The following is a 27611-nucleotide window of genomic DNA, read 5'->3' as shown; positions in this document are numbered from 1 at the left end:
TACACAAATAGCTCACTGACTAGATTCCCCCTCTGGCGCACTGAGCTTCCAAGTGCTTTTAGCTACAGTACCTCATTCCTTTGGCTCTCCTGAGCAGCACTGCTACAGAAGTCATAAAAAGGCTACGGAAGAACAGAACAAAGCCCTGCACGAGGAATTTCAAGTGGCTCTCTGTCTCCAATGAGGGTCACCAGTATCAGTTTTTCAGGCTTCACACGACTGTTTCACTTTGTTACCCCTGTCATACACCACAAATGCAGCTGGCTTTTACCTTACTGACGAGGATGTCTGTGGCTTCAAAATGCCGTCCATACATTTTCGGTGATTCACCAGGAATAGGTTCTATTTTAACACACACTTCTTGGCCTTTTTTTGCCACTTCCACTGGCTTGTGGTTTATTTCAATACTTGTAACTATTCCAATGTCAACAAACTGTAACGCAAGGAAGAAACTGTGTAAGACAGATCAGCAAAACCCATGCACGGGTGCTCTCTCAATTCCTGCTAGTTGCTCACACAAAGCTATCGGAGCCACTACCTCAGAACTTGCAAATGAGCACTGTGAGCACAGAAAAGGGCAGCGGTGCCAACCCCTCTGTAGCTCATCTGCCTTATTTGTTATCCTTCAGAACACCAAGACTTGAGTTCTCCCCTTATTAGTGACCAGCAGTGGAAGTTTTGCTTGTTACTCTGCATCACAACATCAACACTGCACAAAGGAGAGAGGCTGCCTGCCACAGCCGTGCTATGCTTCCTGGCAGGGCGCTCTTTGCTGCAGGATGTGACGCTTCCAGCAGAGTAGCACGATGGCTGATCATTGCAATAACTGATCTAAAACTCTGCATCTCATCTCCTCTGCCAAAATTCTGCACAACGATGAAATGCATGCAAACATTTCCTGGCGCATCATTCCAGCAACTACCAGCTAGATCGAGCATCCTTGGGAAGAGGCTCTTACTCACGTTTTTGCTGGGTACACACATGGGAGTCCCCTGCTTCACCTGGCCTGCCTCCACAACCACACCCATCACTATTGGGTCACGGGAGTTGAAAATAAACTGAGGGAGTATTTTCATCTTGCAAGGAAATACTGCTATATGCCTGGAAGACAACAAAGAAAAGGTGTTTTGAAATAGATGCTGCAACAGCAACCAGAGCACACAGTTCTGCCCGCTATCACACAGCCTAGACGTTTATTCTAACAGTGTCACTTGACAAAGCATCAGGCAGGAAAATTCTCTGCTGATCCTATTCAGTGCTCCATCTTAAAGAACTGTAGGTGACAATGACAGTGACAGGCAGGGATGTCGTGGATTTTATTGTGACTGGCTCGGGCACTGGCTAAGACTGTGACCAAAGGAACAGTAATTGCAGTGCAATTGTAACCTCAGAGGAGCATAAGAATTGTTGCCATAATCCATCAGCGACTGAAGAAATTCAAAACTTTTGTTTGTGAACAAGGATTTCAAAATGTTGAGCTACACAATCTCAAATTTGGATTAAAAATAAATGGTTTACTGTCTTTACTGAGGACCAGATTCCAAAAATTAAGTTTTGGATCCCCATAAATTCTTAAATGATAATTCATGCTACTGCAGTCAGAACTGAGCCCTGTTCACTGCAACTACATAAACATGAAACAATAGAACCCAAACCCTTCTGCTTGCTTTCTCAACTCTGCAGCTCCCATCTGTCAGAAAAGTATATGAGGGAAACCTCATTAAGAACACTCCATGTTGCATGAGCTAAGTCTTGCAATGACTTCACAACTCCCATCCTACTAAACCTAATCCTGGATGTAAACATTTAGACTGGACTGTATTCCTGAAAACTAACAGTTTATTGTCCCATCTTCTTCCTCTTTTCCTTCCTTCACTACTTCTAAGCAATAACTTGCAATCAACGAGCTAAAGGCAATTTCATTTAGTAATAAAAGGATTAAGAGACTCTGTTACTTACGAAGCATGCAGAATTGGACTGCTTTTACTTACTTGAATTCTTCTTGTTTCTGTTTTTTGTAGTCTTGTCTGTATTTTGTGAAGGCATCAAATAAGTGATAAATTATTTCAGCACTAAAAATTCGCACTCCTAAACTATCAGCCATTTCCTGCGCATCACGTTCGATCCTCACATCAAATGCCAGGATGACTGCATATCTGCAACAGAAAGAAGTCAAGCAGTTCAGCAGGCAGATCACAGAACTGCAGCTGAGAAGGGAGGCTTCCCGAAACACCGCTATGCATTTGCCAACACAGCAGATAGCAAAGAGCTCACTTACTGGGGGTCGTGTTCCAACATAACGGATGCCTTCATAACATCTTTTTTATGGACAGGACCTATGTTAATTCCTGCATACTGTTGAAGAGAAAAGGCACACAAATCAGTCACTGACCTTTCTGAGTAGAAAGGAAACAGTTATCAACTCAAACACCACCACACAGCAATAGAAGCAACATCAGACGCAGCACAGAGAGCACTTACTGGCACTTCTGACGTTTTAAGAAATTCAAGTAATGCTTCCAAAGACCCTAAAGTAGAAGCCTGGACATAAACACCCTTCTCTTCTAACTTGATTGCATTCAGTGTTTGCTTCAGTTCGTGTATCAGTTCATCCTTTAGAAAGAAAAGCAAGGTTTAGTTCTTTTGCTGTTCTTGGTATGCAGTCTTCCTGTTCCTGACAGCCATACCGACAGGTACCAGCGTGGAGCCCCACAGTACAGGTCACACACAGCCCTGTGATACACTGTGGCTTGGTGAGAAGAGCCTGTACCAAATCGTATTTGAGGGCTTTGAAAGAAGGTGACCACAAACACAAAGCAGACAGCCATCTTGAGAGCCAGTAACACTTCTCTGCAACCTACATTGTTCCACCAAGCACAGTAGGCTTCTTCCAGCAAGATGAAAGAACACACAAAACAGCACGTGCCGGTGTCTTCAGTTGCTCAACTGAACATTAACAAAGAGAGATCCCTAAAACCATTGGCTAAAAAGGATTCTGAATGCCTCATGAGCAGCAAGGCCTAGGTACGCCACGGAGGATATCAGAGCAGAAGGGCCACCTTGTTGCTCTGAGATGTTACAATCCTGTTTTCAAGAGCCTGTGCCTCTCAAGCCTGAACACTCTTTTCCTCTAACAGATCAATAGTTGTTACCTTTTACTTTTAAGTTCTCACACATCTACAACAAGTAGATTTTACATACATACTCTGATCTACCCAGAAAACAGCCTGTAACTGGAGGATGTGAAGGACTAACCTTCCTTAAGAGGCAAAGGTAAGTAAACAGTAGGCTGAAGGAAAACTGTGGATAAACAAACTATCAGCACAGTGGGTCTTCTTTTTAAACTACTTCTTCATTTTGGAAGGGCAGGAGCATCTCATCTGAATTTCAGTTTTTGAGATAGATGTGTTCTTTCTTTAGCCTCTTTGAAAGTTACAAAAGAAAGTTTATTACGCAAGTCTTTCCAATCCTGATGATAGTTTAAGAAACTCCACCAGCAGTATGATTTCACTGAAATATATGTATGAATCACTACAGATGCTGAATCAGTAGTTAATAATGCAGTCAAACTGTGCTATGATGTGTTTTCAGTCCTTATTCCATAAGTAGAGGCAACCCAGCAAAATACCAAGGAAAACTAAGAATCAAGATAGCAAAAACATCAATGCAGTAACACTTAAGATGCTGCAGAGCCTTGTGTCCAGATGATTGTAACAGTTTCTCACACATAACCAAAAAAATAAGCATAACAAGTTACTTGAACGTTGAGCTCTCAATCTTGGGATGAACTTCGCCACCAGAGAGCTCAGTCACCCCCAGATTAAGTGTCTCATTTCAACATCAGCCATCTCACCTTGAGGACTGGGACTTCATCCTCTTTATGAGCTACAAGCAATGGCAAACCAGCCAATGTTTTTTCCAAATCTTTCCCAAGAATCTTCACACCTTGAGCAGCAACCACCTCTTTGTGCTTTTCGTATTGGTTCTGAAAAGGAGAACACACAGTAGGAAAGAGTTCACATAGATGCTACTCAGCAATACAAAGTAGTAGTAAAGAGATGCTGAAGAGCTCACCACCAGCAATTGCAGCAGACAGGACGACAGTGAAATCCAGCTCTTCCTATCTATCAGTTACTTTCTCTACTTCACAGTGCTGACATCCTGTTTATCTGAATACTCTTCTCCCATTACATTTTTTTTGTTATTATTGTTGGGATTCAGGAATGGGAGACAAGGCATGCAGCAGCAGGGGAACTGTCCAAGGCACAGAAGAGGACCAACAACTTGGGCACACTAGGAAACTGCAAGCAGTGATAGGAAGTTGCTCACCAAAAATACATCTGCCATCAAATCACCGAAATCCACCTGACAATCTTGTTGACCTGGGAAACTTATGATGTTAACACTGCTGTTTAACCCCACACAAGACATAAGTCTCATAACAGTTTCACACACCAGTTTATCTTCTGCTTTGAATAAAGAGAAGCAATGGCCAGAAATGCTTTTAACATATTGTACTGCCTTCCCTTTCAAATCATCCTTCCATACTGCTACTGAATTCTACTACATTCTCTATTGTATCAAAACTTGATTTTACTCTGGTTCTGAATGCTCTCTTAAAGCCAGTACACCAACCAGTTTCCATACCTTAACTCGTAGCTCCTTCATAGGAGGAGGTAGCAGAAGACCTCTAATCTGAGTCACTATGGGACCTTCTACACCAGGAACAATAATGGTGTCTCCCTCCCTCAGGCGTCCATTAATTAAAATAACATCTATGGTAGTGCCCATGCCTGGCAGTGCTTTAACCTGAACAAAAGAGGGAAAGAAAGTTACTCTCTGCTTTAACAATTATTTCTTTTTTTAATTGTAAGCCAAGTAGAAGGGAGCGAGGGGGTGAGGGCAGAAATTTCTGGGTGAGTTTCAAAGAATAGCTGCTGAATTACCTCCATGACTTGAGCTCTCAGTTCTTGACACTCAGCCAATCTCTTGGTCAGCATAGTTTGCGTTAGCTCAACGAGAAGAGCTATCAGACTTCCCATGCCATCCCCTGTGTGAGCAGAGGTAGGTACAAGAGAAACAAAAGTGCGGGGATCCTTATTCTCATAAAACAAGGCAGCATTCAAACCCTGCAATCAGGATTAATAGTTACTTGAGGAAAACAGATACGTACACACACACACACACACACACACACACCATATACACACAGTTAACAGTAACATACAATTCCAGCCAACCACTGCGATTCTCTACTTTAATTTAAAATAAAACCAACACAGTTACTGGCAGCTCACTACAGAATATGCAGCTTCAACCTATACTTGGATGCAGCATGGGATAACTCTACAAAGCCTATTACCACATGAAGCTTCTAGATACTATTGTATGCCACCAACAGCTGTTCCCACAGTTGATACGACTCGCACCCCTCTGGTGTCCAAGGAAACAAGGGACAGGTGGGATTCTCTCGTGTGATTCCCAAAGAGGGTAAGAACAGGGACAGAGAACTTGATTTGCTCTTCGTGTCTTCACTGACCACGCACAGCAATTTGCTGTTACTTTCCTCCAGACTAGCACTCCAAAGATGGAGCAGTTCAAAGAGCTGTTACTTGACAACAAAATTTGGCTTACGGACAGTAAACACCAATGTGTCAGAAGCGATCAAAACCATCACACCCACAGCACCATCCTTACTACCACTTCTATTAACAGAAAAGACTTGCACATTCCAACCTACCTGTTTTGCAAATTCCACTATGATAGCTTTTGCACGTTCTTCAAACTCATCTTTTGTATTCTTTTTCTGCTTCTTTAAAGTCACAGCTACATCTGTATCAGGACTTTTTTTCCAGTCGTATAACCTGTCGATCTTGAAAACACAGTAATACATCATCTTCCGCAACATGAAGGACAACTTTATGCTTACTCCACACAATTTGAGATAAATACTTCATCAGCTAGCAATACTGGATGGCTAGCAGTCAAATCGACTTGCTTCCAAGGCATTATTTCTCTATGTATCTACCCCATGCCAGAGCGAACGTCAGGAAAGTAATACTACTTCATATTTTAATCATTTAAACCATAATAGTCTGTGTTCATATGGAAGAAGTTTACATACATCATTTACATCAGGTTTAAGATAAAACACTCAGACAAAAGAGACTCATGTACAGCTTTACATACACAAAAACTTGAGGCTGTTTTTTATTCCCTTTGAAAAGTGACTGCACTCATTTTACAAAGATTTTTCTAAACTTACTGGTGAATTTGAACCCTTTCCCACACTGCTACAGAGATGGTTGGGGCTGTGCAAAACATATAACCTGCATGCTTCAGAAAGACTTCCAGAAAACCAACTGATCTTAGGTCCAAAGAACTGGCTTTACATCTCCGAACTGGATCTCAGAAAATGGATTATGACCTAAGTGACAGGACTATAACATAAACCATAAGATCTTTTTGTTAATCTTTTATCACCCCTCCATCCAAGCGTTTTAAAAACATCACAGCTATTTTCAGTAATGAGATAAAGCTGCCTTGGTTCCAGCAACCTTTAATGCTAATATTCAGTTCACTTTCAAAAGTATACTGAAGTTATGTAAGTTTATCAGTAAGAACTGTGAGACAAACTGCCACATTGTTCTGCAAAACTCCCGTAAAGCAGCTGACCAAAATGCAGCAGAAAGGAGCTAAGAACCACTGCTTCAGTCTTTGCACAGGCAATTCAAGATCATGAAAGACAACAGAAAACTAGAGTCAAAATACCTTCTTACAATATAAAAAAATACCATCATAGAGAAAAGCTTTCTTACCTTGTTGAGAGCTACAATAAAGGGGCATTTCTTAGATTTCAACAGGTTTATGGATTCAATTGTCTGTGGTTCCAAACCATGCATAATGTCAACTACGAGAATGGCAATGTCACAAAGTGAGCTTCCTCTATTTCTTAAATTGCTGTGGCATTAAAAGAGAAAAAAGATCATGTTGCAACAGAACTTTAAGAAAATCACCAAATACAGTGTCAAACTTACACTCATGAATAAGTGAAAGCTGATCAAATATTCATCTTTCCCCCATCAGAAATTGTCCTTCATTATGCATCCATGAAACACTGAAATAATACTGTGAAGTCCATTTAACAGTGTATATTTGAATACACATAAGCAAAAGTAAGAAGAAACTACAATTCTGCCTATAGCTTTCCTACTGTTATAGACTTCTTACAAGTTATGATTCATTGAATTGCTTTGAGTGGAAACTGAGAGGGTTACAGTGAAGTATAGGAGGAAAATCTGAATGAGACAGATGACTCAATGTTATGACAAACACCAGTATGAGACACCTGAAGTGCTGAATAAAACCTGGCTAGAAGAAGGGCTGTAAGTGACAGGATGCCAAGAAACAGGTCAGAATATCATCATGTACCTAAGGCCTGGAACGTCAATCCTTTTAGAGGCTACCATTTAAGAACATCACAACAAAGTCTTAATCCTGTCCAGGGATTTCATCTGAACACCACCTCAATGAGAACAGTTGTGCACAGTGTGCTTTTAACTTAAAAGATGATCTAGCATCTTTTGTCTGTATGCCACCTGTATCCCTGCACTGTACAAGAACTCTGCTAGGAATCGGCTTATTTGTGCAACTGGTGTCTCACTGTCCTGAACTCAGTTATATCAGCTGGACGCAGAACTGGAGACGAGATGAGCTTGATTTTTTCATGCCAGCATACCTAGGTCACCCGTTCTTCTACAGCTACCTTCCTTCCTGCCTCTATCTTCCCTCTTACAATAATTATATTAACAAAAATTATTTACGTGTTTTTACAGATACTCTTGTCTCAACTGGCATGAAGACAAGACATTAACCAGATATTAAATGCCAGATATTAACCAGATATAAAAAGCAGCTGTAAAGTAAGCAAACCTCTACTTCAGTTTTCTAAAGGAAGAAGAAACACAACAGACTAGAGAAAGACTGAATACTTAGTTAAAAATACATGCAGATGCTTCAGGCATCTTCTGGGAAATACAATACTGTGTGAACAAACATTACCTGAAAGACTCATGTCCTGGAGTGTCAATTATCAGCATTCCTGGAATTTTTATGTTCTCTCTGTCAAACTAACATTGCAAAATATTAGTCACCTTGGCAAGGTAGTGCAAGAAGAAACCTGAGCTGGCAACTTACAGATAGCACTTGCTTCAGAAAATCCACAGACATTTTCAAGCCAGCACCTCCACAAAATAAATCAAAGCTAATTGCCATACAAAAAATACGATGCAATACATCTCCTAGATGCCAAGTAGCCATAAGCTCAGGTAAGATTTGTTAAGACAAAGTAGCCTATAGGAGGGGAACAAGAAAAAAGAAAAACCCCAGAAAATACATTCAAGCTAGCAAGATTTATCACCCTTGTTGTGAATGTTTTCTCGTCCCCAAGGATTTCACATTTTTAAAAGACTACATAAAGCTTCTGTAAAATTAAATAAGTTCAAAACATATCTATGGAATTAAGAGAGACTTTTCTGTTAGGATTTTACAGGAGCTAATGATGCAAGCTCATCGTTATTTTCAGTAGCAGCCAAATGTTTTGTGAGGAAAGTTTGTCCAGAACGCTTCCTCAGCACTTAGCTGAATAGTTTTAGGATTACTCAACTAAAATTACAAGTAATATTTCCATCCCTTAGAAACAGGCATCACTGCCAAAGTTTTTCGGTCAGCTGCTACAGGCAGCATATAGTATCCAAAACCACAACAGTTGCTATTTCTCTAACAATAATATTCATCACCTGTGAACTGGACCAATTTCAGCAGAGGAGGTAAGAAGTGAAGTTTTGTTAACAATAAAATACTCAGTAAGCTTCAAAAGTCAGAGCTTACAAAGTTATTGCCTATAGGAATTAAATCAACACCAACGTTGGCAGGAAAAGGGTACCTGACTTTGTGGAGATATCTCACAAGGCCTAAGTAGTAACTAGTTTACAATTTATATATATGTATTTTAAGTCTTTGAAGTGCTATAACTTACATTTTTCACCATCTTAGTTTGTTCATTAATAGCTTCAAGGGGCACATTAGTTGCACCTATCTGCTGGGTGATCCCACCAGCTTCACTGTCCTGCACATGAGTATGGCGGAGCTGAAGGCAAAAACAAGAAAAAAAGACCAGAAATATTCACATGTCAGATCCCATTTAAAGTAACCCCTTTGAGGACAATTTAATCTTTTCTATTTTTAACCCCAAAAATCACACACACAAGGAGAGGTACCTTCACATTCTGCATCTTACCTTATCTAAAATTTTGGTCTTGCCTGTGTCTACATGCCCCAGGACACAAATAACTGGTGCTCTCAGCTTTTCAGTGTTGGCATTTTTGCTGTTTTCAGCTCGACGCTTCTATATGGGAGATGCAGGAAAATTGTTACGTATAAATCAAGAAACACAGCTCACCCCTTGAACTGACCACATATCTACACTAAACAAAGCTAACAGCAGGACTTAAATTTTCAAGGCAATTCAAGGCCTGCCATCCCTCTTTTCCCAAGTCCAAATGCCTACAGCAAATACTTAATGTGTTTTATGCTTGTTGTTGCTGTTATTGTTACAGGCTCGCAGGCTAATTTATCAGCTTTCTCAGTGGTTCATTTTGAAGAAGGAACTTGGGTAAGGAAACAGAGGGCATTAAAGTAGTCACAAAAAATGCTGTACAATTTAGAAATACAGCTTTTAACACTAAAATCTTTCTCTGTAAAGGATAAAAGCTTCTTTGTCCAGAAGAAGGAGAGGCAGACAAGAGTGACACTGACACGTATATTCTTCATGATCAAGCTGTGGTAGATTGGCTTCAGGCAATAACAGGCATTGCCTTCATTAGCCCAATGTATGGACCTGCCTAAACAGCGTCATGACACAGCCATCATTTTGGCAACTATAGTTCAAAGGCCTTCCTGTGAACTGAAAATTCGTTGTTCCTTGCACATCATGAGAACTCCCCCAAACAAAGCTGCATCCCAATACCTCAATTCTCCGTTTAGCTTTGTCATAAGCGCGCTCTTCCTTAGTGCGGTCATCATCTGAGTCATACTCAGAATCAGAGCTAATTTCCTTGCTGGGCTTTCTTTCCCCAGATTGTTTCCCAGTAGCTTGGGAATCTGCATCCCTCTCATCTGAAGTCTTCTCATCCTCATCTTCACTCCCTTCACTTTCCGCATCCTCAGATTCTTCGCTTTCCTCTTCTTCTTCCTCTTCATCCTCTTCCTCCTCCTCTTCTTCCTCATCTACTTCATTTTGTTCTTTGACTTCAATGTGAACAGGTTTGCTCTCTATCAAAAAATAAAATCTAAAGTAAGAACTTCCTTAAATTCACGTTCCCAGGGGAGAGATCAACAATAAAGAAATGAAGAAAGTCTACTGAGTCTGCTGCCAAAGAGAGAGGACTGAGATTAGGTTCCACCCCAGAAGTGCAATGCAAGATCATCTCTCAACTGTAAATATAAAATGTGTTTCATGTTCAGAGCTGCTGATTTAAAGTGTTTAGAACCTGTGAAGTAAGTTTGGGGCTGGAGGGAGGAATGATATCAGCAGCACACTTCCATTTGAAATCATTTGCAAAAATTCTGAGAAGTGACATTTTCTAAAGCTCTGTGCACTTCAACAAGGAATGGATGCACTCCCACTTCTAAACAAAACCATCCTCCAAATTCAACACAATATGGATTCAGTGATCAGGAAGGTATCTTGAAGCAACAGAAATAATGAGAACAACTGAGCTTTTCTACTACTTTTCATATCTCATTCTAAATTTCCCTAGACCTAATTAATTCCTAATTAAGAAACAATACTTTTCAAAGGGATTCTTCAATAAACAAGAACTATCTGCAAGTAACCTTCTTTCTTTGAAAGCTCCCTGGTTACCACACCTGTAAAATCACAAAGGACAAGCTAACAAACACTCTTTAAAGCTATATCTTGTTCTCTTTACAAAGATGCTAGTAGGCTCACTGCTCTTTGAGATTAGTAATGTTTCCTTGCTACACTGAAAGTCCATGAGCTTATTAATAGACTAGATCTAATTCCCAGGAAGGTTTTTTTCTCCACATCACATTGGCAGTTCCTTCAAATACAAGTAGCAAGAAGTAGAATAGAGGCATTCTCCTCAGTGTAGTAGCAGCAGACTTTAAAGAAGGTTAGCAGCCAGTAGTACTCTGAGGTAGAACAGCCTAAGACCATAGGAGCACACACTAGCAATGAAATATGATGTGTCCACAGCTGAGCAAATAAAAAAAGACTTGGATAGTTCTTGATCTCAATAACAAAGACAGATCATGGAAGCACTAACTACAGTAATTAACTGCTGGTCTGGAAGATCCACAGCAATGTATCTTTCCTCCAACAGAAGAGGAAAATATCTGAGAAATTACCCCTACATTTTTGTTCAGCTCTTAACAACCCCAACAGAAGCTGCCATTGACCAGACAGAATAGAGGCTTTGGCATACATGCTTAGGAATATCAATGTTCTGTTAACTCTTCTATGCTTGCCTCTCAAAGGAGAGGAGAGAAGGTACTTAGAACTTACTGTAATGCATGCATGCTAACATTCAGGCCACCTAAGTCTCTCACCTCTTTGAGAACCTGTGTTGAAGGTATTCTCCTAGATGTTGCCAGATTTCTGTAGTAAAATCATTAGGGGTTTGGAATAGCTACTAGAGAAATACAGTATCAAGTAGAAAGTTTCTCTTGGCTCCCAAATGAGGTTGAAAACATACATTAAGAGGAGGGCATTTTATTACTTTTTTACTGCCAATAACATAAAAATATCCAACTGATATATTTTAGGTGATAAGTGCACGTATATTTCCAAAGGGGAGCATTGAACCGTGTCTGTTCAGTCAGTGAAAGCTCTGCCTTGGATGAACAGACAATCTTATGTCTATTTTCTATCACGCTTGCCTTGCAAATTATTTAACAGTGGGAGAAGGGGAGTCTAAGCACACTACTGGTTCCATACAAACTAAAAACAAAGCCCTGAGAACAACTGTTAATCAGAAAAAAACACATCCGTTCAGTATTTACATGCTCACCTTTTTCTCCATCTTCATCACTAACCATGGCTTCCCAGTCATCTAAGCCTGCATCTTCTTCTTCTTCTTCCTCCTTTTCTTCTGAAGAGGAAGAAATCCAAAATTAGAGGAAAAGAAACAGCACACCAACATACGAAATTTAAGATGACCTTTCCTTTGACACATGGACTGCTGAAACTTACAAGTTTGCTACCATAATTATAACAAATTATCTCCATATTCCCTAAGTAGAAAAATGCTGCACACTTAAGAAACACGTAAACTTCAGTCCTCTCCATGTAAATTTTACAGTTCTATCACCTTTGCCTAGCACAGCTTATTTTTGGAAGACAGATAAAGTACTGATGCAGTTGCTCCCTGCACATCATGCAAGTACCTGCCTCATATACACCTCACAAACTTCTACCAAAATCACGTTCCTGACAGAAGCTGCACAATTAACCATTAGCCATGCGTAGCAAGGTGACAGAGAAACAAATTAATGCTGTAACCACCACACTTGTAGTCTTCAATTAGTATGAAACGTCTACAGAAAGTGCTATTTTAAGACTCCAGGTGCCTTGACACAATTATGCAACATCATGAATTCCAGATTAAATTAATTCATTCCAGCAGGAGCTAAATCAGATAAAAGCTGCTGTCTCTTCTTATAATAGACAAATGGAAAAATGCAGATTCTTAATACTCTCCAAAAGGGGCACTGAACAACACACAGTCATGAAATTTAACATAAAGAAAGAATTAATTCCAGACTGCTGTAACATTAGCTAGGAACTGCTTTCCTGCCAGATAGCTTTTTATTATGGCACTAAAATTGCTCTTTCAAGAGATACATCAAGCCAGAATTGGAGTACACATTCAGTTTGATTTTTACAAAGTTGGAAACTTTGCCACTACTTGCCTGACTTAAGAATAAGGGTAAAAATTGAAACTGTCTCCTCACTGAGAATGAAGTCCAGTATTAAGCTATTCTGCCAAAGTAAATATTGTGCACAGGGAAAAATGACAGCAACAACCCCTCAGTAGGCTGATTCCACCTCAGTTTTGCAAGCTAATCCATATTCACTGCATTCAGCACTTGGGAAAACAGAACACTTCATGGTGATTGTATTCTCAGTTTGAAGATCGCAGGGCTGTCACGAGAAGCAACATATTTCCCTCTGACTCCCACATCACACCTGAAAAAACACCTTTCAGAAAACAAATGAAAAGTCAAGGGAGCTAATCATAGGGCCCTGAATGTACCTATATGACACAGTTGCCTACATAATTGAACATGGGAGTTCACCATGTAAGGGACCCTTACAATCTCATTCTGACTCTTCATGCCTTTTTATTCCACAAAATTCCATCCGTTCATCCCTTTGAAAGGAAGGCAACTGCCTCAAGAATGGATGGCCACTCAGCTCCTACCCAACAAGGTATAGAGGAAGAGTGTTGAAAACAGCAAATACCTGCCGTGTGGTACTGCCCCTGCATGCTTTGAGTTTATTAGCATTACTACTAACCTGGCTCTGCTGGAAGAGGAGACTCTTCTTTTACCAGTGTTTCTAGTTCTACTGCATCTTCAGCTGGGGAAGTCACCTCCAAGCTTTCTGAAACTGCAAGAAGCAAATTAGTTTCCAGGTTCTTTCAGAAGGCCAAACTTCAAAGCAGAGTCAGACGTTCAGCATCACATTTAAGTTTCATTTCAAGTTGAGCTATTAAAGTAAATAACATTTCTATTTGATAGCAAACTAACTGAAGTCCCATGTACTCAGTTAAAACAAAGTCAAAGTGTGCAGCTCATCTGAGAAACATCTGGCCTTCCATGCATTCATGTGAAAGTTCAGTTACAAGCTATGACAATCACCGCTGATTTGAACATTAAAACAAAAAGCCTCTTTCTTACAAACACAAGAGAGAATGAACCGGTACTAAGGAACAAACCACCCGTTCTTTCTATACTGTTCTATTAAAAAACCAAACTTCTGCAATTCTGATGGGCAGCCAGTTCAGCTCTTTATTCTGAAGTGGGTAGGTAGCCACATTACTTATGTTGGAGACTAAAAAACAACAACAAAAAAAGCACAGCTAAAGAACGACATAAGAAACCTGCAGGCACTCTGAAGTGCAACTAATATAGCTTTAGCTGATTTATTCCACAAACATTTCCTGAAGCATGACTAATTTATCAAGTATTCCTAGATGCAAACCACACCTTCTTTATTTTCTGGCTGCTGCTGCTTCTTTTTCTTTTTGTCTTCATATATTGGCCTCTTCTTTGGCACAGAGTCTTTGGATGGCACTTCAACACCTGTAAAAACATTGTTAGGAAAAAATAAAATACTGTAGAAAAATAAATCAGGTGACTGCTTCCTTTAGTTTAAATGAAAACAAGTTTTCAAGAGTTGCCAGATGACAGAGGAGAAGAGCAGAAAGTAGGTTCATTGCAGATTTCAACTCTCAAAAAGCAGTCTCATTTTCAAAAGCAGCAGAATTTGAGCACTGTTAAATGCAGTTCTTCAGATACTCTGACCATTCCTAAAGAAGTTACATCACTAACAGAAAAAAAACACACTGATCAATCAAATTTCCATAGGATTTGATGAACACACACACCTCAAGTTTAACTAACATACATCAGTGCAAATTCTGCTACGCTCACATGCATTTAAAACGAGTGTCTGAAAATGACATGCAAACTGGAAGAGTTAAGATGCACATCTCTTCTTAAGAGCTTAAGGTTGTTCAGGACAGAATTTAGTCTTTTGCTCTTTTTTTCATTTGCTTTTTATTTCTGAGGATAGTTTGATGGCATTTTTGTTTGTTTTTCTCCACTTAAAGGAGAAAGAAAAAAGCTCTAAGTATTAAAATAATGGCAATTTCAAGTCATCACCATACCTTCCAATACTGTAACGTTGGAAAGGATTCAATTATAAACAAAAGTCTGGTGCAAAAATAAACTCCTTTAATTATCACTACACCTCCTGAAATCTCAAAATTCCTTCAGGTACCCACCTAATTAACTGTGTTGCTTTGAGAAAAATCTGGTTGTGGCAGCAAAGAGATAGAAGAATTCTAGTAATTACAACAGTGGCTGAAGAAAAACCACCACCTTACCGTGTGTTTAAAGATTCATTTCACTAGTTACAGACATTTCTACACCTTTATGCTCCCTAACAGCAAAGAGTCAGACACTGGTTCTTTACAAATACAACAGGAATACTCCTCAGCCTCTAGAATTCTCTTCTTTCACGGAATCACAGAATGGCCAGGGCTGGAAGGGATCTCAAGGATCATGAATCTCCAACCCCCCTGCCACAGGCAGGGCCACCAACCTCCACATTTAATACCAGACCAGGCTGCCTGGGGCCCCATCCAACCTGGCCTTGAACACCTCCAGGGACGGGGCATCCACAGCCTCTCTAGGCAGCCTGTTCCAGCACCTCACCACTCCCTCTGTAAAGAACTTCCCCCTGACATCCAACCTAAATCTTCCCTCCCTCAACTTAAAATAATTTCCCTTTGTCCTGCTGTTATCTACCCTTTCAAAGAGTTGATTCCCCTCCTGTCTGTAGGCTCCCTTTAGGCACTGAAAGGCTGCAATGAGGTCACCCCACAGCCTTCTGTTCTCCAGGCTGAACAAGCCCAGCTCCCTCAGCCTGTCTTCACAGGGGAGGTGCTCCAGTCCCCTGATCATCTTCATGGCTCTCCTCTGGACCCTCTCCAACAGCTCCCTGTCTTTCTTGTACTGGGGCTCCAGACCTGGGCACAGTACTCCAGGTGGGGCCTCACAAGAGCAGAGTCAGAGGGGTTTTCCTTAGCCACAGGAACAAGTCAGCAGGGACAACGCGGGATTATAACACGTTTACTTCACTGCAGGGGAGATGTAGATTCTACCTAACTGATAAGTAGGAAAGCTTCCATATATCCCTTTCCTAAAGCAAACATAAGGAGATAATGTTGTTCCTCTGACTTCAAGCAAAATAATGCATGTGCTTAAGCGAGTACACAAATTAACACAAGAGGATCCAGACCAGCTTTACAAAGATTTACTCAGTATACAATCAAATATAGATAAAAAATACAAAGAGAAGTAAGGGGTGTGAAAAGTAGATTTTTTTTAATTTTTTTTAAAAACAGCAGTATAACTTACCCTGAGCTTGAAGTAGTTTAAGAGTAGCCTCTGCCCTGGCTCTGGCTTCTCGTTGAGCTTTTGTTAAAAGTTTTCCCTCCTTCTTCAGACGTTCCTTCCTCTCTTTTTCTTTCTGTTTCTTTCTTTCTTTCCTTTCTTGTTCCAACCGTTCCTAGAGAAAGGTTAAAAAACATGCAGAGATTTTAAAGCACGCTTCACACAAAAGCTGTGTGTTTATTCCATTGATGAGAAAACATATTAAGGACGGATATAGAAGCTGCATACCAGCAAGAGTTCAGGTTAAGTCGACCCTTACTCTGTCCTCAGAGTAAGAAATGCCATACCTCTTCTTTGCGCTTAGCTTCTAATTCCTCCAGTCGTCGTATGCGTTCTTCCTCTTCTCTTTTTGCCCTCTCCTCCTCTTCTTTCATTTTAGCCAAGGCTTCTTGCATAGCTTTAACTGTAGCTTTACTGGGCCCCTTTTTCTTCTCTTTTTCCTTTTCCTCTTTCTCACCTTTCTTTTTTTTCTTGTCTTTTTTCTTTTTGTCCCCTTCATTGTCATCAGCTACAGAAAGAAGAGAGAGGATCAAAGACCCCAGAAATTGTAAAGACTCTAAATGCAATTAGTATTTCCAACACTGTAACTAACTCCAAACAAGGAACATTTTCAGAGGCTACTATACAAGCACTTCATAATAAAAAAAAATGGAACTGTCTCTTATGTTACAAAGACAGGGCCTGAAGACTTAATGTAACAGATGTCTAACAATAATTAGGCAGAAAAATTATGTTTACATTACAGAACTGCTACGTACATGTGGTAATGAGAATTCACCATCTGGCTTTTGTTTACACCCGTACCTGAATAAACTACAGGCCAGAAAAAATAGCCACATGTCAGCCAACAAAGAGGAAGACAAGGCTACCAAATGATTACTACTCCAGATTTAGAATAAAGCAACAAATCACCTGCACAGCCTGTCAATACTCTGGTCTCCTGATAAAAACCAGCATGTTTAAATTACAGTTTTAGAAACCATGTTACAAACCCTCTGCTCCTGCAGGAATTTCTCCTTTTTCCCCAGGGCCAGGGGCTGCTGCGACATCAGGAGAAGCCTTCTCTTCAGCTTTTTTTGGAGCTTCCTTTGGCTTTGCTGGTTCCTTACCACCTTCTAATTCTTCCTTTTCTTTCAGTTTCCTCAGTTTGGCTTTTTCTTCCTCACGTTTTTTCCTTTCACGTTCTTTTTTTTCTGCCTTCTTTTGAGCTACCGTTTTTACTTTGAATGATGACTCTTCTTCCTCATCCCCACTTCCAGTAGCAGCAGTGGACTTCGGTTTTTGGTTTTTCTTTTGTCCTTTTCTAGGCTGGGAGAACTCATCCGATTCATCACCGCTCTCACCTGTAGACAACGTCCCCACACGCTCCTTGCTTTTCTTAACGTTAGCTTCATCCTCTGACAGTTCATGCTTTTTGTTTGATTTCTGAGTTTTCCCTTTGTTTTTCTTAGGCTGAATCTCAAGATCATCATCATCACTGCCAGAAAGTACGTCTTGTCTTGCTTTCTGAGTTTTTTTAGGTTTTCTATCTTTATCTTCCATTTCCTCACTGTCGTAGTCATTCTCAAGATTGGCTTTTTTGCTCTTTCCTTTCCTTTTTTTGTCCTGTTTTGATAAGCTATCTTCATTGTCATTTTCAGCCTGGTAATTAAATGATAAAATCAGCCATGGGAAATAACATGCTTTTGAGAGTTAGCATTCACAGATGTCAAGAAAAACTTCTCTTACTGAAGATGAAGTTTGAAAAGCAGTAACTATGAACTGCTGACTGTACTACACTCAGCCCACAGTTAAAATTTATTCTGATTGAGTTCGAATGATGATCATCACACAAAAACACTGCTTAGGGTAAAATATTTCACAATTGACATTTACTATTACAAGTATAAGAAGAAATATCCACTAACTTCCTTAGGAGTTCCAACCAAACACAAACTAACTCTTCCAGGATGGAAGTGTCTCATATCCCAACTACTTCCTATTACATAGTCTCCCCTTGCCCCACAGTGTTCACCTTTCCTGCAGAAGGTTCCCTCTCAGCTCTCCCTCCTTGTGCCTCTAGTGACAGTTCTTCCAGCTCCTTCAGGATATCATCTTCACTAAAACAGGAAAAGTTATGGTACTTAAGTAAATGAAGTTTTGCAAGGTTAAATAAAATAACGTGGATAGGAAAAAAATCTTACTCAAAATCTTGTTTCTTCTTCTCTTTTTTCTTTTTGCCTTTGGATTTCTGAGGCTCTTGTTCTTTTGCAGCACCTGCACCTTCTATCTCAGCAGCAAGGGCATCAATATCAATATCATCTTTTGCACTAAAATGCAAAAGGAAAATAGGGTTATTTGAAAGTTCATCTAAATAGAAGTCATTCAAATCATTACACTTAATTGACCCTGTAGGAAAAAAGGAAAAATCTGCATATGTATTGTCTGCTTTAAGGTAAAAAGAATGGTAAAACATATTCAGATCTTCCAGTACTGACTTTTAAAATTCAGATGTGAGATTTGATAAAACCTTCTTGGAAGAATACAACTAGACTTTGCTCCTCCAACAGCCAAATCGCTTATCCCTCCACATCACAGTAGGCATCATGGATGGAAAAGCAATCCCTAAACTGAAAAATGTAAAAAATGATGCAGAAGGAATTTCCTAATTCAGTAGGAGCAATCTGCTGGTTGAGAAGCAGAATATCACCCCTACTGGACTAAACATCTGGAAAAAAAAATAGTAATGCAGTTGACAAGCAATTATTTCCACCATTTGCATACTTAGTAGCACCTCTCTCAGGCCTAAAGACAGCTAAAAGAAGTTTCACTAGGCATCTGAAATAATACAATGAGATCTAATGAGAAGGAGAATGTAAGCTTCTGTTTCAAAGTATCTTCCTTTCTTGTTACAAGTAACCTCATCTGCAACCAAGAAACAAAAGCTCTTCTACTCTCTTTTATCAATAGCAGTAAATCAAATGCACTTTTTTGCTTCTCTTGTACCAGCAGAAGGGAGCAAAGATGAAGTCTAGTGCCCAGAGGTTTGTCATGTGATTGTACTCACAGTGCAGCTGTGAGAAAGGTGACTTGCTTATTCCCCACTTCACACTTAAAACTTAGGTTTTTAGACCTACTGAAGTAGTAAGCATTAGGATACCACTCATATCGCAGCTTGCAGCTTTTAGAAAATATATTTATTAATCATTTAATCTGCTACTGATATCTCAACTAACTCCCTCTTAGGTACACGGACAGAAAACTACTCACTGACTCAAAGTTTCACTGTCTTGATCACTGCTACCCACTTTCACCAGCCAGACCTCCAAGATCACCCAGTCCGCCTATCACCAAGATTTCCCACTAAACCACGTCCCTCAGTACAACATCTAAATGTTTCTTGAACACCTCTGAGGTCAGTGACTCCAACACCTCCCAGGGCAGCCCATTCCAGCACCTGACCACCCTTTTGGACCTTTCTTAACGTCCAACCTGAACACCCCTTGGTGCAACTCGGGGCCATTCCCTCTCATCCTACAGCTGTTACCTGGGAGAAGAGGCTGACCTCTACCTTACCACAATCTCTTTTCAGGTTACTGTAGAGAGCAATAAGGTCTCCCCTGAGCCTCCTCTTCTCCAGACTGAACAATCCCAGTTCCATCAGCCACTCCCCATAAGACTTGTGCTCCAGGACCCCTCACAACTCCAGGGCCTCAATGACTTCCTTGTAGTGAGGGGCTCAAAACTATTATATATGGATTACATTTTTCAGAATCTTTGGAGAAATGCTTAAGTCTCTGTGCAAAAAGTGAGGGCTCAGAGAATCATTTTTACATGCTGACATTCGCAAACCCAATTTATCCCCAAATCTCTGCATTAACAAGTCACCAGAACGGTCTGCCTGTGACAACAGCACAAGATCAACTATTATTTGTTTTCAAGATCATAACTTTTCTTCTATACCGACAGAACACACCTAATAAAAAGCAATACAACGAAGCAGCTCACCATCCAGCACGTTGCCAGGGATACGTGCTCTTAGTCAAAACAAGAAAAGCAAATCTCCATTATACCCACTGATATATTTCTCACAGAAACATAACTCTCCTGTAGTTAATGCTGATTTCTAAACCAATCCCCCATGTACCCCAAGGGGAAAAAGAATAAACTTTGGGGTCATTAGCACCTTAGAAACAGCTGACTTGACGTTGAAGGGCTGTTTTTATACGCAGTTTAACTGGCTGTGGCCCTGGGGTAGCACAGAGCTGAAATAAAAACGTCAGCAATCATCCCTACACCTCAAGCTAACTATGCTGCACGCAGGCCCTCGCACAGGTCCTTTCTTTTTACGCCCGGTGTAGCCCGTAAATTTATTAAGTACACTCACTTACCTCCTTCTACCTTGAATCAAAGGAGCCTAACGTGAGCTGGAAGTAATTAGAAGAGACTGCTGCTACTGCTTCCAGTGGCTGCACAGCTCACACCAACTGTTACAGGACCTTACCCAGATGGCTGCACGGACATGAAAGAGGCAAACTTTTAAGCAGGCTGTAATCCACATGGATATTCTCATGACTTTGCAACTTTGCAGGAAGCACGTTCAAACATAACCACCTGTTTTTAGGCTACTAGCAAAGACAGCTTATGGCACTTCATGCCTTCCAGGGTGCAAGCTTTAAGGAGGGGAAACAGGGCATGTGTACTATGGGTGGGTTTCCTTTTTTGTTTGGGGTTTGTTTTGCCTTTAAATCTGCACACTTCAACCCCATCTTGAAAAGGGAAACTTCTTGGGAAAAAGATCTGAAATCAAACACCAAAAAAACTCATTCACAGACATTAAGCTTTAACACCCACCAGCGAGCACAATTTAGAAATAACAATGAAGACCATTCAGCTGTCACAACAGTGGCATAAATACAGCACAAGACTCTTTCTAACATTGGCTTCTACAGCTTACGAGTCAAAGGTTTCCAAGAAATCTATGCTTTTCACTACATTTCCATTTACAAAGACAAGACAGGGCAGACTTCAAACATTTGTGCCTGGATGAAGTAAAAAGTAAAATTAAAACACATTCACTGGTGATATATAAAGTTATGACTCTTCTTCATAACTGTAAAGCAAGAGCATCACTGGAAAGCCAAGGAGTTCAAATATTGGCTTCCATGACTAAGAGTTTATTTCCATATTGCCCTTGAATCTCCTTATCTTCAAATCGTCGTTCATGACTTTCAGCCAACGGAATGCTGCAGTAAAGATTTTGAAATATATTCCACTGTCAGCAATCTAATTATTTCATTATTTAGAATTAGAATGCTGAATTCTAATGACTCTAATCTTGGCTCAGTGTTATTCTTCTAGAATTCCATAGTAAAGTGGAAAAGCAGATTGAGAAAGGGCCCTCCTCCTTTTCCTGGGAGATGCTTACGTCATTTTTTACGGCATAAGGAACACAAAGTATTTAGATACAGAACTGTGGAGTTTCTTTTCTACTGGCATTGGAAGATGTACCTAGGAAACTTTTTCCCACAAACCTGAAGTACTCCCCAAATGCAATTTTCAGAAACCCAAGCTCTCTTGCAGGAACCTCCTCCTCCAAGTCCTGCAGAAGGTCTCACCCATCCCCCCTATGCCCCACGTTCAGCCTTTGCAAGGGTCCTACCCCAACCCCATGAGCACCGTACACAGGGTTGCTGTAGACAGGTTCCCACACAAATATTCCCATATTCCCTCAGCACACACACCTCAACGAGGCCCAGAAAACATGAAGCAGAGAGCCAACCACTGCTGCACTGCTGAGCATTTGCCTTGTCCTGTTGCTGCTTGAGAAGCAAAGCCAGAGCCATCTTTCTTATTCATATACTTTTGATTCCAGCCTCTATTTCTGCTGCCAGATAAGACATTCCCTACTTCTGGCATTGCTAAAAAAGTGAGCTGTAAGTAAGCTGGAACAAGAGTTAAGTGTGTGCACACCACATACAAATGTCAACAAACCATCTGCCAAACACTAAATGGCTGCAGACATTTCTCCAAGGGCATCTGTGCCTAACACAGGGCAAAACTACGCACTGGGAGAAGACACAGCTAATTGGGCTAATTAAATAAGATAGCAGTAATCCATAACAAGGACACAGCAATCACTAGAATTCAGATATCAAATAAAACTATTGAAAACTTGCATTGCACAGGAAAAAGCAAGGCTGCTAACAGATACTCAGTGGGCCACCAGCTGAATACTGTGCTAGTACACCTAATCAGGATCAAATCTTCCCAGACCATCCTCAATACTCGGAGATGCTTAAGAAAGGCAGGAGCAAGAAAGGAAATTCAGTAACACCCCTCGCGCAATCACATGTGGTCAAGCCAGTGACAAAGCGACACTCCTAAAATCCACATCGTGTTCCACATTGAACACAGTGACAAATAACGCTCAAAGCCTGCCTATAAGAGAAAGCGTGAAAAGATTACAGAAGAGCTGGGAACGAACAAAAAGCTGCCACCTACCTCGGCTCAGTCGCACGTAAGAGGATTGCCAGCAGCTCTCCTACTTATCAGATCCCCAACAGTTGCAAGCTATTGAGTCAGAAAAGTGGGAAGTCCCCCATGACTGACATGCGTATGGGCTGAAAGAGACCAACCCAGTGCTTCTCTTGCTCCTGCAACAAGGAATTGACATTCAAGGCTAACACTCCAATAAAAAAAAAAAAAAAAAAAAAAAAAAAAAAAAAAAAAAGCACAAGCTCAGTTATTACTTAACATCTGGTGAAAAATACTAAAATAGCTCATCTGTAAAGGTGTTGACTGCCTTGTTTGTTGTCTTCTTTTGGTTGCTGTTGTTAAAAATGTGATCTGATTTTGGAGCAAGTTCCCTTTCTGATGCAATGGCCTGCAACAGTGAGATCCTATAAAGTCCCTTTCTTAGCTCTCAGTCTATTATGGCTTTAAGTACACTGACAGTAGTACCTGCAATACAGATCCCCAAACACTGAGCAGAACTTTGTTATCAACGGGCACCGTGTGCCTACGCAACAAAGGATGGCAGTGGTAGAGAGAAAACTATCACTCCACACATGAACTGAAAGAGTGGAGCAACAGGATTAATCAGCAGAATGCAAAGGAGCTGAGTTGTCCTCATTAGTATCAACTTGACTCTATTGAAATTAGTTAAACGAAACTTTTTTAAAAAAACCAACCTTTTAACATCTAGCAATCCAACACTGAGCTCTGCAAACAAAGCTAAGGAGGTAACACTCTCCTGCCAAACTAAAAGCATACACAGACACTCAAAGTGCTTGTCCAAGTGCTTTTGGAGCAACTGCACTGATGAACACAAACATAACTACTAAAGATCTCCTGCACTTTCAAAACTGAGATAGTAAATAAAAATATGCTATAAGATATCTCAGTAAAGTTCAAATGCCAGAAAACACAGTCAGATTTAAAAAGGCCAAAAGTATAAATAAAGCATTTGTGTGCACAGGGCAGAAGAGACAAAAATCGACGCAGCAAGAAAGTTGCATCACTGCTGCAAGCTCACTCCTACATTCCTGCATAACCACGAGGCTCATTTTTGCTGAGGCAACTTTGGAGATGTTTCATCATTTACATGGCACCAGCTCTTCCAGCCAACCTCAAAGAGCATCACTGTCATTAAGTGACCTTCTTTTGCTTAGAAAGAAAACAACCTGAACTTCAGAAAGACTGAAAGAAGCTGAACCATCTGTTTCCATGCGTTTGCATGGAATAATAAAGCATTTTATACCCACATCTCTGAAGATATGAGTTCTGAGCCCAATAATGGAGACACATTTCTAAACACAAGCTTATTCCAAAATCCGTGAGTTACAAAGGCTGAATGGCAGACTTGTAGCTGTTTTACTCACAGGTGTTCAGGTATTCTCTCTACAAAAAACATTTCTCAGAGCAACGGGTTGAAAACCCTGCACTACACAGAATGCTTTGGAAGTGATTATTTAATTGTTCAAAACCACGCACTTCACGTAAGTGGGTTATGAAACTGAAAATACAAGGATTTGCTGGCTCAGCAATGTTAGTGAAAGCAAGAAAACAAAGTTACTGCTGTTTTCTTCTTCTTACCCATTGCTGAATGGATGAATACCACCAACTTTTCAGATTTTAAGAAGCTGTCTTGTTTTTCCTGCTGAAAACATGTGGATTATGTATGCCTACAACTGTTAGAAAGCTGGGACACAACAAGCTGCACCTCCCCACCCCCAGTAAGTGAGGGGCGCCCACACAAAGACCAGAGACACGAGCCAACGCTGCAGTACCAGATCCAATATGATGGGAAATGACTGCAGGGTGCAGCTGGGGACAGACACCAAGAGCAAACCCAAGTCAAGTCAGCCAAACTATACGTGATGCAAACTGCACCTTCCCCATTTCCCTGGTAAGATGAAGGAAGCTGGTGACGCTCCCTAATTACATGAGACAGCAGGAAGCAAAGCCTGACCAAGAGGGCAGTTGTTATTCGGTCAGGCTCTGAAGATAATGATTCTATTTCATAACATGAAAGGCTCATGCCTCCTCTCTCAAGTTTAGCCGTGGAAAAAGAAGAGTGGAATAACTATCAGCTAAACTAAACCTTCTGAAAAAGGCATAGAAAATAGAAGGCATAGGAAACTCTTAATGGCAACAGGTGATAGGAAACAGAAAGCCACAACAGAAAGGCTCTTTCAACAGGACAAAACAAAAAAGCTAACCACAACTTAGAATTCCACTTCAAGATACAGCAAAACTTCAAGATAAAATGTTTCTTCAAGATATCACGTACTTAGCAGTTTACAGCACAGAGCTTCTGGGAGAAGACAGTGTTTCGAGGTTCAGTTTAAGTGCTTAGCTCCCAGAAGAGGATGGTTAAAAGCACAGAATATGAAACGCTAAGTGAAGAAGTAACATTTGGTCTTCCCTGAATTACATCTCTGGGGCTTTGCTGGTTTACAAAAGTACACAGGCTACAAGGATTACCTCCAAGCCCACTGCTTCATAGCTTCTGTATCCTAGGTATTTCTCATCAGCAGAAAAAAAAACCAAAAATACCACTTAGAGCACATTCTGAAATACACTTCAGAGAGTTTACAATTCTGAGAAACAAAGCACACCTGCCTGCATTACCTATAACTCAACACTTCATCTAATCATGTGTATCTGAAGGAACATATTTCAGAGTTAAGATAGCACACTCATTCACATCTCCAGACTACTGTAAAACGTGGAATCATAGAAAAGAGTTAGATGGTTAGATTTGGAAGGGACCTTTAAAGGTCATCCAGTCCAACACCCCTGCAATGAACAAGGACACCACAGCTACACCAGGTTGCCCAGGGCCTGATCCAGCCTCAATCTGAAAGTCTCCAGGGACGGGGAATCCATCACATCACTGGGCAACCTGAGCCAGTGCCTCACCACCCTCACTGTAAAAGACATATAGAAATACATATAGATAAATATTTGATGTGTGGGGAGAATAAGTAACCAGTAACCTACAAGCAGCAGGATCATCAAAACACACATCTTTGTGAGATACCAGCTGTTTCCAGAGCAGAACCCCCACCAGGCTGCACAGTACTTACTTTCTGAAATAAATCAAACTTAGTGACTGGATTAACTGCATGCATACACAGCCTGTGTGCAGAAGAATTATTTCCAGCAGGTTCTAGGGCCTATTTTTATTATTATTATTTTCAGCAAGAGGAAGAAAAGGAATATTACGTAAGTATTAAAAGTAACTAACTGAACTAGAGGTTTTATCCAGAACTGCAACACTGAAAAGGAAAACAGTACTGCAAACATTTGCAGATCCTTATAGTCTTCCTAGAGGCCCAGATGTGATGCTCTGCTTTACAGAAATCCAATAACGTGTATAAAATCAGCTTTCTTAAAAATGTGAAATGCTTGTGTTACAAAACATGGCCTTTTTGGTAACATACATATATTTGCACAGAATTATACTTCATTTGCCAGTACAAAATCCTAGCAGCTTCTAGATGAGATTTGCGACAACGAATTCAAGTGTTTCTCAGCTGCTCTCCTTGCTGGAACTGCATAAAGCTTTGTTGTGGGACCATTCCTGAGAAGCAGATAGAGACAGAGATTGTCCACGTTCTACAGTGCACAACATTTCTAAACTCCAGGTGTCCGTGGGCTGCGCAGCCTTCACTGAACTTCCCAAGGCTACACTTAGGGGATTTCATTTAAAGGACCAAACCGATTAGCAGACAGTACCAGCAACTGAATTTGTAGAACAGGAAACAATATATAGCATAGGCAGCCACACTATAAGTCTTATTTTAGCAGCAGTGCTCATTCTTGGCTGCAGAATCACTGCTGGCACCTGCACACTCTAAAGCAATACGCATGAATGATCAGAGAGGTATGCCCCAGCAGCAGCACACAATATCAAAGGGCACAAGGACAAACACACCTAAAGATTACATACTGGAAGCTAAAGGAGACTACTTAGAGGAGGAGAAAAAAGAACTAAGCAGGGAGAAGATTGGGAAAAAAAAAAAAAAAAAAAAAAAACACACAAGAAAAGCTAAGAACGTAAAGATTCAGATTTCAGGCAGGAAATTATTCGTAACTTACTGCATACAGCACTTACACTTGGAAATCTACAGCAGTCTGAGGTTTGAATTCAAAGCACAGAGTTCTGTAGCTTTCAACAGCCTTTCTTCCCACACATTTAAAAAGCCTCCTGTACGAAACTCACAGAAACAGCAGGGGAGAGCCTTCTGCCATTACAGCTCTACCCAAGAACCAACTCATCCATAGCACACCACTCCTAGGAGCCAAATTACACATCAGAACACCCACTCTTCCACTAGGAACGTCTGGAAGTTATGAAGTCTCATATTTTTATTGACAGCCTTGCTATGAAGTTTTCTTTGAAAATGAGCAATCAACATAATCATAAGAGGAATCCATCAAAGCAACTTCCATTTAGCTTAGGTACTAATTACAACCCACGATGCTCCTCACCTTAACAGAGCACCTCTCAAACACGCCATCTGACCACCCACATATGTTCTTCATGGACATATGCACCAAAATCAGAAGGCAGGAGTCAGTAAATTTCCTAGGAGCATAACAGAGGTGCTGGCGGAGTAGAAACAGATTTGAAGGTATATTTGGTTCAGATAGCAATGAGTAAATACAGCAGACAGTGACCCCACGTTCTCATTCCTTCCCTACTCACTACAGGTATTGCAACCCTCAGGGTCTCAGCCTTGTGTACTTTGAGCCTGCTCCTATGCCAAAGTTCTTAGTCAGCCTCATTTACGTGGATGTACATTACTACTGATCAGCATGACCTCTACTATGCTCCACAGTAACATGCTAAGGGA

The 27611-nt window shown here is 40.6% G+C and overlaps 1 protein-coding gene across 1 annotated transcript in view; it reads right to left on the bottom strand.

The window, feature by feature from the left end:
- Nucleotides 1–27611, bottom strand: part of EIF5B (eukaryotic translation initiation factor 5B) — a 31702-nt gene that overhangs the window by 926 nt on the left and 3165 nt on the right. Inside the window, exons 2-23 of the mRNA XM_042810150.1 lie at nt 18450–18575; nt 18281–18365; nt 17259–17907; nt 16554–16774; nt 16231–16381; nt 14293–14388; nt 13601–13693; nt 12093–12173; nt 10028–10332; nt 9299–9406; nt 9038–9148; nt 8062–8129; nt 6819–6960; nt 5741–5872; nt 4947–5129; nt 4648–4809; nt 3854–3985; nt 2482–2613; nt 2279–2355; nt 1992–2156; nt 963–1101; nt 272–433 (exon numbers count right to left, since the gene is read on the bottom strand). Of these exons, the coding sequence (XP_042666084.1) occupies nt 272–433; nt 963–1101; nt 1992–2156; nt 2279–2355; nt 2482–2613; nt 3854–3985; nt 4648–4809; nt 4947–5129; nt 5741–5872; nt 6819–6960; nt 8062–8129; nt 9038–9148; nt 9299–9406; nt 10028–10332; nt 12093–12173; nt 13601–13693; nt 14293–14388; nt 16231–16381; nt 16554–16774; nt 17259–17907; nt 18281–18365; nt 18450–18575 (3520 nt within the window). The remainder of the gene's footprint in view (nt 1–271; nt 434–962; nt 1102–1991; nt 2157–2278; nt 2356–2481; nt 2614–3853; nt 3986–4647; nt 4810–4946; nt 5130–5740; nt 5873–6818; nt 6961–8061; nt 8130–9037; nt 9149–9298; nt 9407–10027; nt 10333–12092; nt 12174–13600; nt 13694–14292; nt 14389–16230; nt 16382–16553; nt 16775–17258; nt 17908–18280; nt 18366–18449; nt 18576–27611) is intronic.

This window comes from Centrocercus urophasianus, unplaced genomic scaffold (genome assembly GCF_019232065.1).
Source record: "Centrocercus urophasianus isolate 14NV4802_14NV808 unplaced genomic scaffold, USGS_Curo_1.0 seq_12, whole genome shotgun sequence".
Taxonomy (NCBI): Eukaryota; Metazoa; Chordata; class Aves; order Galliformes; family Phasianidae; genus Centrocercus; species Centrocercus urophasianus.
The sequence above is the reverse complement of the archived record's forward strand: the minus strand, read 5'-3'. Positions and strand labels throughout refer to the sequence as shown.